The sequence below is a fragment of the Somniosus microcephalus genome, chromosome 3 (assembly GCF_052327205.1).
Source record: "Somniosus microcephalus isolate GS21.2 chromosome 3, FLI_Smic_1.0, whole genome shotgun sequence".
NCBI lineage: Eukaryota > Metazoa > Chordata > Chondrichthyes > Squaliformes > Somniosidae > Somniosus > Somniosus microcephalus.
The window spans coordinates 299,761,056-299,777,185 of NC_140989.1; the positions used below are offsets into that span (position 1 = coordinate 299,761,056).

Sequence of the window (16,130 nt, forward strand, 5' to 3'; positions counted from 1 at the left end):
GGTGCAATGAGTTTGGGTGATGTGCCTGCCATGGTTGAATAGCTGACAGTGTGTGCAAAGTGATGGTGGTGTGGTGTATTGAGCAGTGTGTGAGGCTAGTGGTGCAGATGGTGGGAAATGGCATTTGATGATGAGTTCACTCGCCTTGACCACTCGTGTGAGGTCATTAAATTTTTTGCAGCACTGAATCCAGGTCCTGGGGACAACACTCAGGACCAAGGCCTCCAGTGCCGCATCAGAAAATCTCCTCGCCCTTGCTCTTGGCTGTTGGCCCTTGGCTCTCTCCACAATGACAATGAGGTGCTTCTGCAACAAAGCACGTCCACTTTAAGTAGTGCAGAGAGCCTAGGCCAAACTTTATTGGCCAGTAGACTGCACCTGATATTGGCACCCCCCTGTTCAGTGCTAAGCCAATCAGCAGCGTGTTTAGCGCTGAGATCAGTGCTGCAATCAATTTAAACGGGCGCAGGCACATAGCGCGTCGTGCTGCCCGCGCCCAATTTCTGGCCTTACCCAATTTCTAGGTCAGAATATTTAACAGGAAGTATGGTTTCTTCATTTATTGCAAGAATATTTATTTTAGAACTATTGCTTTTATAACACCAAAGGGAAAGTAAAGTCTAGGAGGAGTACTATTTGCTCAATGTCCTCCCCCATCTCTCTGTAAAATTATATAGTTATAAAAAATATTACCAGTCAATTTTTTTCTGAGCTAATAGACAGTCAGTAATTGGAAAGGGTCACCTGCGTCCCAGAGCAGTTCCATTCAAGTTAATGGGGGGGGGGGCCACAACCTCGGCCTTGACCAGCTGCCCAATCCAGGGAAACACTCCACCAACAGACTATGCACCATTAATCTGCCGGGAGAGCGTTTGTCTACAATTCAGGCGGCTCCTCCATAACACTGACATTAACAGCTGCTAAGGAGAAAAAATGGATGGTTTTGATTAGCCTTGAATGTCAGCAAACTTTTATAACTGGTAATATTCAAGTCCAGCAATTTACATTCAATGGTAAGAAACACGGACACAAATGGAGGTGTGCTATTTTCACTCAATTTTCTTGTCAACTCATTATCATAATTATGGACTGCTCCAGGTGCAGAACTGAATATGTTCAGGGAGTACACCAGTAATGGGAGTGCAAAATTGCATGTAAGTGAAATTTAAAGGTCTGAAGACAATTAGAGGGAATTGTTACAAATGTAACGAAAATTCTCGAAAACCTTTGGAGGGGCGGAACCTACTGACAGCTTTTTCCAAAGTTTTTCAGAAGGTTGTGGGTTCAAGTCCCACTCCAAAGACAAAATCTAGGCTGACACTCCAGTGCAGTGCTGCACTGTTGGAGGTGCCGTCTTTCGGATGAGACGCCGGACGAGCCCCTTAAGTGGACATAAAAAATCCCATGGCACTATTTCGAAGAAGGGCAGGGGAGTTCTCCTAGTCAATATTTATCCTTCAACCAGTATCACCAAAATAGATTATCTGGTGATTATGATACAGGAAACTCTTTTAACTGGCACCTAAATAACCGGAAATCTCTGTTAACCGGCAAAATTCAGGAGTAGGTTCAGGTAAGTTTTACTTCATATTAGTGACAGTTCCTGGATCTGTGGCTGTGTAACTGGGGTTCGTGCACTTGTTGCTAAGCAACAGGGACGCTTGGTCTGTGGCCGGAGTTCCTGCACATGTTGCTAAGCAACAGGGAAGCCTGGATTTGTTGCTGTGTACGGAGCTCTCGTACCTTTTAACTATACCTCTCTGTAATCTGGACTGTTTGTGGGACCTTGCTGTGTGCAAAATGGCTGCCACATTTCCTTACAACAGTGACTACACTTCAAAAGTACTTAATTGGCTGTAAAGTGCTTCGGGTCGAGCAAGGCGCTATATAAATGCAAGTCTTTCTTTAAAGGAGAAATTTGCAGGCAAAGATGAAGGGATAGGAAGCCCAACATGCAGGTATGAATCTGCAGGCAAGGGATAAAACAGCCCAGCATGCAATCTCATGTTTCATGGCTACTGAAGTGGAGGTGGGTCTGAGGAGGGTAGGCACGTTCATAAATGTATGGCAAAATCAGTATAAGTCAACATTGCAGCATCCCTGCGAGGAGGTGTAGCTAAGTTTCAGACCTTTATTTCCCAGTACTGTCACTAAGTATGTCAATCTATGTGCTGCATAGTAGCTGCACGTATCCTTGCAGCAGTTGGCAGAGTTCTGCATCTTACTGTCTGATGGCCCAGACCATGTGAAGACAGTTCCCCATGGTTGTTGCAGATTGGTGCGGCAGATCCTGCAGGTATTATTGGTGGCATTTTGGGATATGTGGCCAATGAGGATACATGGGGTACTGATTCCCCAGAACACCTTTTTCCATTCCGTACCACTGAAAGCATGACATGCTATGATTGGAGTGTCCAATATTATGGTTATTCAGGCTTTCAGATAGCTCTATGATGCCTTTGGGTCTGCTGTCCCAGCCTCCTTTGGGAAGAGAAGTCTTCACATGCATTAATTATTTCCCAAAGCAAGATGTGTTTACTCCAAGTCTGCAGATAAGGGTGTGTGGATACTAGTGGGCATCATTCAGTACTGTATGCTATGTATCTGCCTCCAAAATAATATTGAAATGAATCTGCTCCTGTTTGAAGTCGGCACGTCTTATAGCTGTATTCCCCCCACCCATGGGAAATTGCATGTGCTGCATAGTGGGTGGAGATCTAGAATAATGGATCTCTGCCCAACTTTTCAATCAGGATAACCGATTTACTCACATAAGGCAATTACCCATTGGAAAATATAGATTATACTTTTATAACTAATTTTGTTTAGCGAATGAGGAGAGTACTTTTTCAAAGTATTCTCCCAATTCTCTAAACAAAATTGAAAAAGTACTCTCCTCAACTTTCCAACCCTTTTAAGAAACAAGTTAATGGTCTGTGCACTTCTCTAATTCTATTAATAATATTCACCAGCAATAATTTATCACTTCAGAATACTGCATGAAGGAAAGGCTGCGTAGATTTTGAAAGCTATCAGTATCCTTAAACATATTAACAAAACCTTATTTATGTGCTGGTCAGGATAATTCCATTGAAGTTCAAAACTGAATGTAGATTTCATTGTTCCTAAAACTTTACTGTTGGACAATTCTGCTACATGATAGCTAGAGAAAACATGTCTGTTATTACAGGCCAGCTGTAGAAAGATAGTGAACAAATGAGTAACAATCTAAAATTGCCCAGTGGGCAATCCTTCCAGAATGTGCTGTCTTGACTACAAAAAAAACACATGTACCAAAGCATTGTACTCAATTGGAGAATAATAATATTTGGAATAGACAATACGGTTTCCCAGGCAACCACAAATCCAGTCACACCAACTCAGACACAATTAAATTCTGAAATCAATTTTCCAGGCAGATGTAAATTCATAAATTTGGTAAGATTCTTTTCTGCCAATCTAAAATCAGATGCATATTACCTCTTGATTCAGTCTGTGGGGCAAGGTGACAAGAGCCAGTTACTGAAGTGCCAACTGTGATTTGTTGTATGGAAATTTGGATAAAACCTGATGCTCTATTTTCTCAACTTTGATTGATGAGATCAATAACTACTGGCTAATTACTCAACTGCTTGATAAAAAAGAGATGACAGGGAGTGCTACAAAATTCATAATTCTGACACATCAAACTGCAAAGGCAATGACTGAATGATTTACGTAGTGAAAAAAGCTTCTGCTATTCTAACAATATACTTTTGCCACAACCTTAAAATATAAGAAAGGGGTTTGCACTGTGATTTTTTTCATTCCATGCACCAGGCGTCCTCTTCAAATGAAATTGTCAATTTATTGATCACTAGCTGAAGTGCCCGGCGGTGCCGAGGGATTTTTGAGGGCATGTTGTTGTTGGAAGAGAGAGAGAGAGAGCGCGAATGGGGGGAAGAGAGAGCGTGACTGGGGGGAAGGGGGGGAGAAAAGGGGGGGGAAAGGGGAGGGAAAGGAAGGGAAGGGGGGAAGGGGAGGAGGGGGGTGGAGGGGGGAGGAGGAGGGGGGGAGAGGAAGGGGAGGGGGGAGGGGGGGAGGAAGGGGAGGAGGGGAGAAGGGGGAGGAAGGGGAGGAGGGGGAGGGGGAGAAGGGGGAGGGGAGGAGGGGGGTGGGGAGGGGAGAGGAGGGGGAGGAGGAGGGGAGGGGAGGGGAGAGGAGGGGGGAGGGGGAGAGGAGGGGAGGGGGAGAAGGGGGAGGGGGAGGAGGGGGGTGGGGAGGGGAGAGGAGGGGGAGGAGGAGGGGAGGGGAGGGGAGAGGAGGGGGGGAGGGGAGGGGGAGAGGAGGGGGAGAGGAGGGGGAGGGGGAGAGGAGGGGGAGAGGAGGGGGAGAGGAGCGGGAGATGAGCGGGAGATGAGGGGGAGGGGGAGGGAGGGGGAGGGAGGGGGAGAGGGGGGAGGGGAGGGGGGAGAGGAGGGGGGGAAGGAGGGGGGAGCCAGCAGACCGTCTCCCCTCTGCCGGCGATGGGGGGGAAGGGGGTAGGAGGGGGGGAAGGGGGAGAGGGGGGGGGAAGGGGGAGAGGGGGGGGAGGGGGGTGGCCCCGCCCCCCGCCTTCCTGAGGCCCGATCTCATGAGGCCCGATCTCCCAAGCCCCGCCCCCCGATCGCCGATCTCCCGCGGCCCGATCTCCCGAGCCCCACCCCCCCATCTCCCGATGCTCGCCCCCCCCCCCGATCTCCCGAGGCCCGATCTCACGAGCCCCCCCCCCCGAGCCCCGATCTGCCGAACCCCGATCTCCCGAGCCGGCTTCAAGAGCAGAGAGAGAGACGCCGCCGCGCAACCTACCGCGTGAGGCCCGGCCGGACTGAAGTCGCGCGCGCTGACTCCTGCCCCACCCGCCTTTACTAAGATGGCGGCGGTGGCGACGCTCGGCTCAGGCCTGCCCCCTTCAGCCTTCACAAAGATGGCGGCGATCGTGAGCCGCTTGTTGAGCGTGACGGGTGGTGCCTAGCTTGGGCGTGGCTGGGCAACAGAGGCCCAGGCTTACAGGCCTGGAAAAACGGTGAAAGGTAGGAAAATTCTAGATGTTAGAGAAAAGATTTACAAATTAATTAACTTTTTTAAAAAACAATGTGTGTTTTAAAAGCAACTTTTTTTTTGCTGGAAATGTAGATTTGAAAAGAAACACACAGAAAGTGGGAAAAAGAAATGAAAAGTTTGGAATCAAGATGGTGACGACTCACCTCGGTTCAGAATAAGGCCCGCCCACACACGCACCGATTGGTCAACCGTCAGGTCACTGAAATGTAGGATTGGTCAATCATCACGTCACTCAACTGTAGGATGGCCCGCCCACACACACAATGAACCCGCCCCCACTCGATGCAAATGAGCGGATAATGAGAGGAATTTTGAACGTTTTTTGGATACCGTTGGCACAATTTTTGTCCGACCGTCGGCACAATTTTTGTCCGACCGTCGGCACAATTTTTGTCCGAGCAAAAAGTAAATATGCCTACAAGAGTCCCCTAATGATGAGCTTTCTTTTGATATAACATATGTGTAGGTACGCTCTATAACTTTTGATTGTATAGCCGGCCAGAGAGACAGACAGAGAGACAGACAGATAGACATATCCTTTTATATATATAGATTTGTCCAGAATTGTAGGTTGTGAGCCGACATCAACTGGGAAGATACTGGGCAAATTCATTTCAGGTCAGACCCTCCTCAACCAGCAGAAAAAAAGACTTTCATTCCATTAGTCTGGACTGGAATCAAATCCATGTCACAGAGATGAAAGGGTAGTGTGCTCACCCACTGTGCTATTCCAACTTTTTTTAATAAAATGTAGAACGTTTAGTTTTGTTCTAAGGCTTCTCAGTTGGAGTTTTGTTGTTCATGTTTTATATCTTGTGGTGGCATTGACAATATTTTTGTTAATGTCACCATAATAACCTCCAGTTTTTACCAAACAGTTTCACATCACCCTGACAGGAAACAGTAGGGTAGAAATTGAACCTCGTTGCCCCAGTTTTCCTGGCAGAACATGGGGGCAAGAAGGAACAATTTTACGGGGCTACGTCCCATGCCCCAAAGATGCCTCAAGTGCGTCCAACCTCATATTGAATCGGGCGATTTTTTTCAGGCATCGCTAGCAACCGCCTAAAACAGGTGTTACGCCTCTTGCATATGTTAATGAGAAGGCTAACATCTGCTTTAGGACCTTATTTTTGAAACTTGGCTGCCCTGAGTATAGCAGGCACCGGGCCCGCTCTTCTCAGGTTTTCCTACAGTGGATGTGGGCTTACAAGCGGTTGCCAACAATAGATAAGCTTTCTTTTAAAAAAAAAGAATTCATGTGGAGGCAGGTGGAACACCTCTGAGAGCTGCTGCCGGCCCGCGATCACCCCCTCCTGTTCTCCTTTCCTCTCCAGCACTTATCTGAAGACCACTGCTGTCGAGGCAGGCCGCCTAAATTGGATTCCTTGACATGGACGAGCTTCCTCTGGAGCTTCTCGCCCTCACTGTTCAGATAAGGTCTGAGGCCCACATTTGATCAGGCCTTGGGTCTATCTGTTTGGGTGCAGGGATTGGTCCCTGCACCCTGTTCGCACTGGCCTATGAACGAATGACTGAATGAATGAATTTCTACCCCAGCAGCTTTTCCACTGAAAAATAAAATGTTGTCTTCTCACATCAAATGAAGCGAGGTAAAGTCCCATACAAGAGGTTAGTGTGCAAAATTAAAGCACATGGGATTGGGGGTAATATACTGGCATGGTTTGAAAATTGGTCAACAGACAGGAAACAGAGAGTAGGAATAAATGGGTCTTTTTCAGGGTGGCAGGCGGTGACTAGTAGGGTACCGCAGGGATCAGTGCTTGGGCCCTAGCTATTCACAATATATATCAATGATTTGGATGAGGGAACCAAATGTAATATTTCCAAGTTTGCTGACGACACAAAACTAGGTGGGATTGTGAGTTGTGAGGATGCAAAGAGGCTCCAAGGCGATTTAGACAAGTTGAGTGAGTGGGCAAATGCATGGCAGATGTGGATAAATGTGAAGTTATCCACTTCGGTAGGAAAAACAGAAAGGCAGAGTATTATTTAAATGGTGATAGATTGGGAAATGTTGATGTACAAAGGGACCTGGGTGTCCTTGTACAACAGTCACTGAAAGCAAACATGCAGGTACAGCAAGCAGTTAGGAAGGCAAATGGTATGTTGACCTTCTTGCAAGAGGATTTGAGTACAGGAGCAAGGATGTCTTTCTACAGTTGTACAGGGCCTTGGTGAGACCACACCTAGAGTAGTGTGTGCAGTTTTGGTCTCCTTACCTAAGAAAGGATATACTTGCCATAGAGGGAGTGCAGCGAAGGTTCACCAGACTGATTCCTGGGATGGCAGGACTGTCGTATGAGGAGAGATTAGGGTGACTAGGCCTGTATTCACTAGAGTTTAGAAGAATGAGAGGGGATCTCATTGAAACGTATAAAATTCTGACAGGGCTAGATAGACTGGATGCAGGGAGGATGTTTCCCCTGGCTGGGGGGTCTAGAACGAGGGGTCGCAATCTCCAGATACAGGGTAGGATATTTAAGACTGAGATGAGGAGAAATTTCTTCACTCAGAGGGTGGTGAACCTGTGGAATTCTCTACCACAGAAGGCTGTGGAGGCCAAGTCACTGAATATATTTAAGAAGGAGAAAGATAGATTTCTAGACACAAAAGGCATCAAGGGGTATGGGGAGAGAGCAGGAATATGGTATTGAGATATCAGCCATGATCATATTGAATGGCGGAGCAGGCTCGAAGGGGCAAATGGCCTACTCCTGCTTCTATTTTTCTATGTTTCTATGTATTTTACTCTAAAATAATATATTATGATTTACTAGGATATTAATTTACCTGTACACATTGTATAGGGGGTACTAGATTAGTGCCTGTGGATTATAATTGAGTAATCCAATTGAGGGGTTCAAATGACATTCAAAACTGTGAAAGCCAAATTCGAGGATCTGTTCATCAAATGAACTGCAAGTAAATGCCTGTAATCTTCTGGCAGGTATTTGGCGCTATTTTTACTATATGAAGGTTACATTTTTTTTTTAAACGGCAGCTCCTTCTTTTAATAATGCATATATCACTGCCATGATGTAGGATGTCATAAGCTAACTGAGCATTAGGCATGAGTTCTAATTTCATTTTGGATGGGGAAATATATATTTTACCCTCGCTGATATAATTTTTATCTAGCATTAGGAATCCGTGGGATCTATCACTTAATTAGACACACAAAGATTAATTTTAAAAATGCAAATGTTAGAAATATGAAATGAAATCAGTAAATGCTGTAAGTACTTAAGTGAAGAAAGCTAGGTTAAAATTTCAGATAGGATTATTGCTCAAATTTTTTCTGATGAAGGGTCCCACCAGATATGACTACTAGGAACAAGAATCTTGGAAAACTATTGTAAGATCAAGAATTCCACCCACATTATGCAGTACAGTTCTATCCCCAAAGCAGTAACAGTATCAGCATCAGAAAGGAGCTGAATCATAGACTGGAATCATAGAAATTTACGGCATAGAAGGAGGCTATTAGGCCCATCGTGTCTGTGCCGACTGAAAAACAGCTATCCAGCCTTATCCCACTTTCCATCTCATGGTCTATAGCCCTGCAGGTTACGGCACTTCAAGTGCATACCTGTACGTTTTAAATGTGATGAGGGTTTCTGCCTCTATCACCTTTTCAGGTGGTGAGTTCCTGGCTCCCATCAAGCTCTGGGTGAAAAAAATTCTCCTCAACTCCCCTCTAATCCTTCTACCAATTACTTTAAATATATGCCCCCTGGTTAATGACCTCTCTGCTAATGGAAATTCCTCCTCTGCCCACCTGGGGCTCTCTTGCCGTGTTGGAGCTCCGAGTAGAGCGCTTGTTTTGGGAATCTCGTATCAGGCATGCGGATGATGTGGCTCGTCCATTGGAGCTGATCGAGCGTGGTCAAAGCTTTGATGCTGGGGATATTGGCCTGAGCAAGAACACTGACATTGGTGCGCCTATCCTGCCAATGGATTTGCAGGTTCTTGTGAAGACAGCGTTAGTGGTACGTCTCCAGTGTTTTGAGGTGCCTGCTGTACATGGTCCATGTCTCTGAAGCATACAGGAGGGCGGGAATCACTATTGCTCTGTAGACCACGAGCTTGGTGCCGGGTTTGAGGTCCTGGTCTTCAAACACCCTCTTCCTCAGGCAACTGAAGGCTGCACTGGCACACTGAAGGTGGTGTTGGACTTTATCATCAATGTCTGCCCTTGCTGACAGTAGGCTCCAGAGGTATGGAAAGTGGTCCACGTTGTCCAAGGCCTCATTGTGGATTTTGATAATCTGGGGCAGTACTGTGTGGCGGGGGCAGGTTGGTAGAGGACCTATGTCTTATGGATGTTTAGTGTAAGACCCATGCTCTCGTACGCTTCGGTGAAGGTGTTGATGATGGGAGCTCCGACACGGCAGGAGAATCCCAGGTGGGCAGAGGAAATGCTTCAAGGACACCCTCAAAGCCTCCTTGAAAAAGTGCAACATCCCCTCCGACACCTGGGAATCCCTGGCCCAACACCACTCAAAGTGGATGAGAAGCATTCGGGAAGGCGCCCAACACCTCGAGTCTCTTCGCCGGGAGCAAGTGGAAGCCAAGCGCAAACACCGGAAGGAGTGCACGTCAACCCAAGCACCCCACCCACCCACCCCTTCAACTACCACCTGCCCCACCTGTGACAGAGACTGTAGGTCCCGCGTTGGACTCATCAGTCACCTGAGAACTCATTTTTAGCGTGGAAACAAGTCATCCGCGGTTCCGAGGGACTGCCTAAGAGAGAAGAATGGAAATAGGTCCTTCCTATCCACTCTATCTAAGCCCCTCATAATTTTATACACTTCAATTAAATCTCCCCTCAGCCTCCTCTGTTCCAAAATAACAACCCCAGCCTATCCAATCTTTCCTCATAGTTAAAATTCTCCAGTCCTGGCAATATCCTTGTAAATCTCCTCTGTACCCGCTCTAATGCAATCACATCTTTCCTGTAATGTGGTGACCAGAACTGTGTGCAGTACTCTAGCTGCGGCCTAACTAGTATTTTATACAGTTCAAGCATAACCTCCCTGTTCTTGTATTCTATGCCTCAGCTAATAAAGGAAAGTATCCCGTATGCCTTCTTAACCACCTTATCTACCTGTCTTGCTATCTTCAGGGATCTGTGGACATGCACTCCAAGGTCCCTCTTTTCGTCTACACTTCTCAGTATCCTATCATTTATTGTGTATTCCCTTGCCTTGTTAGCCCACCCCAAATACATACCTCACACTTCTCCGGATTTAATTCCATTTGCCACTTTTCTGCACACCTGACCAATCCATTGATATCTTCCTACAGTCTACATCTTTCTTCCTCATTATCAGCCACACGGCCAATTTTTGTATCATCCGCAAACTTCTTAATCACGCCCCCTACATTGAATTCGGAATCATTGATATACCACAAAAAGCAAGGGACCTAGCACTGAGCCCTGCGGAACCCCACTGGAAACAGTCTTCCAGTCACAAAAACACCCGTCGACCATTACCATTTGCTTCTTGCCACTGAGCCAATTTTGGATCCAACTTGCAACTTTCCCTTGGATCCCATGGGCTTTTACCTTTCGGACCAGTCTGCCATGTGGCTCCTTGTCAAAAGCCTTGCTAAAGTCCATGTAGACTACATCAAATGCACTATCCTCATCGACCCTCCTCCAAAAATTCAATCAAGTTAGTCAGACATGAGCTTCCCTTTACAAATCTATGCTGACTGCCCTTGATTAATCTGTGCCTTTCTAAATGATGATGTATTCTGTCCCTCAGAATTTTTTCCAATAATTTGCCTGGAATTACAGGCTGACTGGCCTGTAATTACTCAGACTATCCTTTTCTCCCTTTTTAAACAACGGTACAATTTCAGCAATCCTCCGTCCTCTGGCAACACACTTGTAGCCAGAGAGAATTGGAAAATGATGGTCAGAGCTTCTGCTATTTCCGCCCTTGCTTCTCTTAACAGCCTGGGATACATTTCATCGGGGCCTGACGATTTATGTACTTTCAAGGATGCTAAACCCCTTAATATTTCTTCTCTCACTATGTTTATCTCATCTAATATTTCACACTCAACTACAATTTCTGCAACAGCCCTCTCTTTTGTGAAGACACATGCAAAGTATTCATTAAGAACCATACCCACATCTTCCGCCTCCACACATAGGTTACCTTTATCGTCTCTAATAGGCCCTACTCTTTCTTTAGTTATCCTCTTGCTATTTATGTATTTATAAAACATCTTTGGGTTTTCCTTGAATTTACTTGCCAATATTTTTTCATGCCCTCTATTTGCTTTCCTAACATCCTTTTTAATTTCACCCCTGCACTTTCTATACTTCTCCAGGCTTTCTGCAGTATTTAGCTCTTGGTATCTGACATAAGCTTCCCTTTTTTGCCTTATCTTACCCTGTATGCCCCTTGACATCGAGGGGGCTATAGATTTGGGAGTCCCACCCTTTTTCTTTGTGGGAACATATTTGCTCTGAACCCTCAATATCTCCGCCTTGAATGTCTCCCACTGCTCTGACACTGATTTACCTTCAAGTAGCTGTTTCCAGTCCACTTTTGCTAAATCACATCTCATCTTAGTAAAATCGGCCTTTCCCCAATTGAGAGCTTTTACTCCTGGTCTATCTTTGTCCTTTTCCATAACTACGCTAAATCAACTGAATTGTGATCACTGCCATCAAAATGCTCTCTCACTGATACCCCTTCCACCTGCCCAGCTTCATTCCCTAAAACTAAGTCCAGAACCACCTTGATGGGCATGCTACGTACTGGCTAAAAAAGTTCTCCTGAATGCATTTTACGAACTCTACGCCCTCTATACCTTTTACACTGATTCTATCCCAGTTAATGTTCGGGTAGCTGAAATCCCCGACTATTACTGCCCTATTGTTTTTGCACTGCTCAGAAATTTGCCTACACATTTGCTCTTCTATCTCCCTCTGACTATTTGGGGGTCTATCGTACATGTCCAGCAGTGTGATTGCCTCTTTTTTGTTCTTCAGTTCAACCCATCTGGCCTCATTTGATGATCCTTCTAACATATCATCCCTCCTCACAGTTGTAATGTTTCTTTAACTGGGCAGCACGGTGGCATAGTGGTTAGCACTGTTGCCTCACAGCGCCAGAGACCCGGGTTCAAATCCGGCCTCGGGTGACTGTCTGTGTGGAGTTTGCACATTCTCCCCGTGTTTGCGTGGGTTTCCTCCGGGTGCTCCGGTTTCCTCCCACAGTCCAAAGATGTGCGGGTTAGGTTGATTGGCCATGATAAAAAAAAATTGGCCCTTAGTGTTCGGGGGGATTAAATACGTGGGGTTACGGGGTTACGGGGATAGGGCTTGGGTGGGATGGCTGTCGGTGTAGGGACCGGGTGCTAGGGTTTGAATGATCAGCCATGATCTCGTTGAATGGCAGAGCAGGCTCGAATGGCCTACTCCTGCTCCTATTTTCTATGTTTAATCAATATTGTGATCCCCTCCTTTTTTATCTATCTCATCTGAAAACCCTGCAACGAGGAATGTTGAGCTGCCATTCCTGCCCTTCTTTCAGCCATGTTTCAGTTAGCTATGATATCATACTTCCACATGTCTATCTGTGCCCTCAGCTCATGCGCTTTATTTACTAGACTCCTTGCATTGAAGTATATACCATTAAGCACTGAAAGTGGCAGTGAGGGGCGAGTCAGAAAGTGAGGTAAGATGATTCTTGTGGGGCCTGCTTGATTTTCACAGGACAGTACAGTATCTGTGATTAAAAACACAACTGCACTTTTCTAGTGGCCCTAGCCATGAGGTAAAATCAAATATTAAAATTGTGTTTGATGAGTTAAATTGTGTAACATCACATTGACTACACATTATTCTGATTTAGAATGGCAGTATGGTTTCAATTTAGATTTTAATTGGTTGATGCAAACTTAGTAATTACCATAGTTTTAGCCCAAGTTTCAGCCAATAGGAATGCTGTGTTGTAACCACAGAAACCTAATATTGATCTGTAGGAGTGCATTTTCATTTATTTTATTCATAGCGTTCCCTTGGATTAATGGATAATAATGGATCCAAAATGCTTCTACCTAGTGCCCTTTCGAACTAAAGCAAAATATTCTCTGGGTCAGCCAGCTGGAGGGAGCCTGAAACAACCTCACACGAACATGTCAGAGAACCTCCTGTACTCGAGGCGTGAGGCCAGGAATTTTGTTTCATTACAGGAACTATATATAGCTGCAGCACCAAGCCACAAATCTGCATTATATGATAAACAGCACACAAATACAAAATATCCCATTTTAAAATACCCAAATAAACACATGTATGGTAACAACTGCTATTGCATTGTACCTATTTTGGAGTGGTTGTTGACTGTTAAATCCTCAAGTCCAATCTGCTGCCAGAAGCAGTCATCCCAACCTGTTTCTGCAGAGTAGCTCCATTTACAAACCAAAGTACAGAGAGATCTGGAAAACAAGGCAAGGAAAACAGTTACTGCCTACATCTTACTGGATTCATTAATGTGAATAATTCGAATAAATTGCTCACCAATTCAATCTTTTCTTTTACAATATTAGAGGGTTTTTATAGCTGTTACTGATAAAATGTAATATTAAAGGAGCTGTATTCTTCAATGAACATTTCTAAATCATTAACAATTTAGTAGGGATATGGATTCTGACTGTTTACTTAGGAAAACAATCAATCACATTCATTTCTAAAATTTCTAAGGAGCACAAAACTTTGCCAGAACCTCAATTTTCCTTACTGGATGGGTGATTTCATACTGACAGAATGTTGGGGAACTGGTTAGCATGTCATTGCTTATTGATAAAAAAACAATCAGTGCAAACAGGGCTTTTACCCAATTCCCCTTCTACCTGAGTCCGACTGCTAATGTACTTGCCCAATTGGCACTCTCCTCTCTGTATTGCTGCTAGCAGGGATTGCAACCTCTGTATATTGTAGGTTGGAAGTCAAGAAAATGAGCATGTCTACAGTACAAGAGGCTGCAGTCCTTGTCCTCGTGCTAGCAACAGTGCAAGGGGAGTGAACACAGAGGAACCAGCACATTAGCAGGTGCACTCTGATAGCTTAGATAGGGTCAAGGACCAAGTATGGGGAATAGATAGTAATTGAAAGGGCAAATATATGTCAATTAAAGCAGACAAATAGATGTTAACTGTAGGGGCAAATGCCATCTCCCTTCTTGCCTTCAAAAGCCTCAAGATCCTTCAGTTGGACCCTCCTGGCCCTCTTCCCTTTCTCCTTATACAGGAGACTTTGGATTATCCGGAGGTTGTATGTCCGGAAACCTCGATCTACTGGCAGAAATCAGGAGCCGTTCCGTTCGGTTGTTTTTCTTCTCGTGGCTTTTTTTTCCAACAGTCAGGCTTTGGAAAGTCTCTCTGAAGCTGTTGCTAAGCTACAGAGACGCTTCCAAGGTACGGGCCGACTGTTTGAAGCTGTTGCTAAGCAACAGTGTTTGTTGTCAGATACGGAGATGAAAATCTCCGTATGCTTCAACATTAAATTTGTATGTCCGGCAGTTTTGATAGATCGGCAACAGCTCGGTCCCGTCGTTGCCGGATATAACAAAGTTTCCTGTATGTATCAGCTGTGGCTCAGTTGGTAGCACCTTCGCCTCTGAGTCAGAAAGTTCTGGGTTCATAGTCCCACTCCAGACACTTGAGCAGAAAAATCTAGGTTGACACTCCAGTGCAGTACTGAGGGAGTGCTGCACTGTCGGAAGTGCCATCTTTTGGATGAGACACTAAACCAAGGCCCTCACAGGTGGACATAAAAGATCCCATGGCACTATTTCAAAGAAGAGCAAGGAGTTACATAGAAACATAGAAGATAGGAGCAGGAGTAGGCCATTTTGCCCCTCGAGCCTGCTCCGCCATTCAATGAGATCATGGCTGATCATCCGAATTCAGTACCCTGTCCCTGCCTTCTCTCTATATCCCTTGATCCCTTTAGCCTTAAGAAATATATCCAACTCCTTCTTGAATATATTTAATGAATTGGCCGCCACTGCCTTCTGTGGTAGAGAATTCCACAGGTTCACCACTCTCTGGGTGAAGAAATTCCTCCTCATTTCTGTCCTAAATGGCTTACCCCTTATCCTTAGACTGTGACCCCTGGGTCTGGACTCCCCGGCCATCGGGAACATCCTTCCTGCATCCAGTCTGTCTAGTCCTGTTAGACTTTTATAAGTTTCAATGAGATCCCCTCTCATTCTTCTAAACTCCAGCGAGTATAAGCCCAATCGACCCAATCTCTCCTCATACGTCATTACTGCCATCCCAGGTATCAGTCTGGTGAATCTTCGCTGCACTCCCTCCATGGCAAGAACATCCTTCCTCAGATAAGACGACCAAAACTGCACACAATACTCAAGGTGTGGTCTCACCAAGGCCCTGTACAACTGCAGCAAGACATCCTTGTTCTTGTACTCGAACCCTCTCGCTACGAAGGCCAACATACCATTTGCCTCCTTAACCGCCTGCTGCACCTGCATGCTTACCTTCAGCGACTGGTGCACAAGGACACCCAGGTCTCGTTGCACTTCCCCTTTTCCCAATCTATTGCCGTTCAGATAATAATCTGCCTTCCTGTTTTTGCAACCAAAGTGGATAACCTCGCATTTATCCACATTATACTGCATCTGCCATGCTTCTGCCCAATCACCCAACCTGTCCAAATCATACTGGAGTTTCTCGGCATCCTCCTCACAGCACACACGCCCACCCAGCTTTGTGTCATCTGCAAATTTGGAGATATTACATCTAGTTCCCTCGTCTAGATCATTTATATATATTGTGAATAGCTGGGGTCCTAACACCGATCCCTGCGGTACCCCACTAGTCACTGCCTGCCACTCGGAAAAAGACCCATTTATTCCAACTCTCTGCCAACCAGTTCTTTATCCAAGTCAGTACCTTGCCCCCAGTCCCATGAGCCTTAACTTTACACGCTAATCTCTTATGCGGGACCTTATCGAAAGCCTTCTGAAAGTCCA

General features: G+C 45.5%; 1 protein-coding gene across 3 annotated transcripts in view; it reads right to left on the reverse strand.

Moving 5' to 3' along the window:
- The window catches only part of fggy (FGGY carbohydrate kinase domain containing), a 420,841-nt gene that overhangs the window by 252,068 nt on the left and 152,643 nt on the right, over window positions 1–16,130 (reverse strand). For all 3 annotated transcript variants that reach the window (XM_085982838.1, XM_085982840.1, XM_085982839.1), the window contains exon 6: window positions 13,457–13,572. In XM_085982838.1, the coding sequence (XP_085838964.1) occupies window positions 13,457–13,572 (116 nt within the window). The remainder of the gene's footprint in view (window positions 1–13,456; window positions 13,573–16,130) is intronic.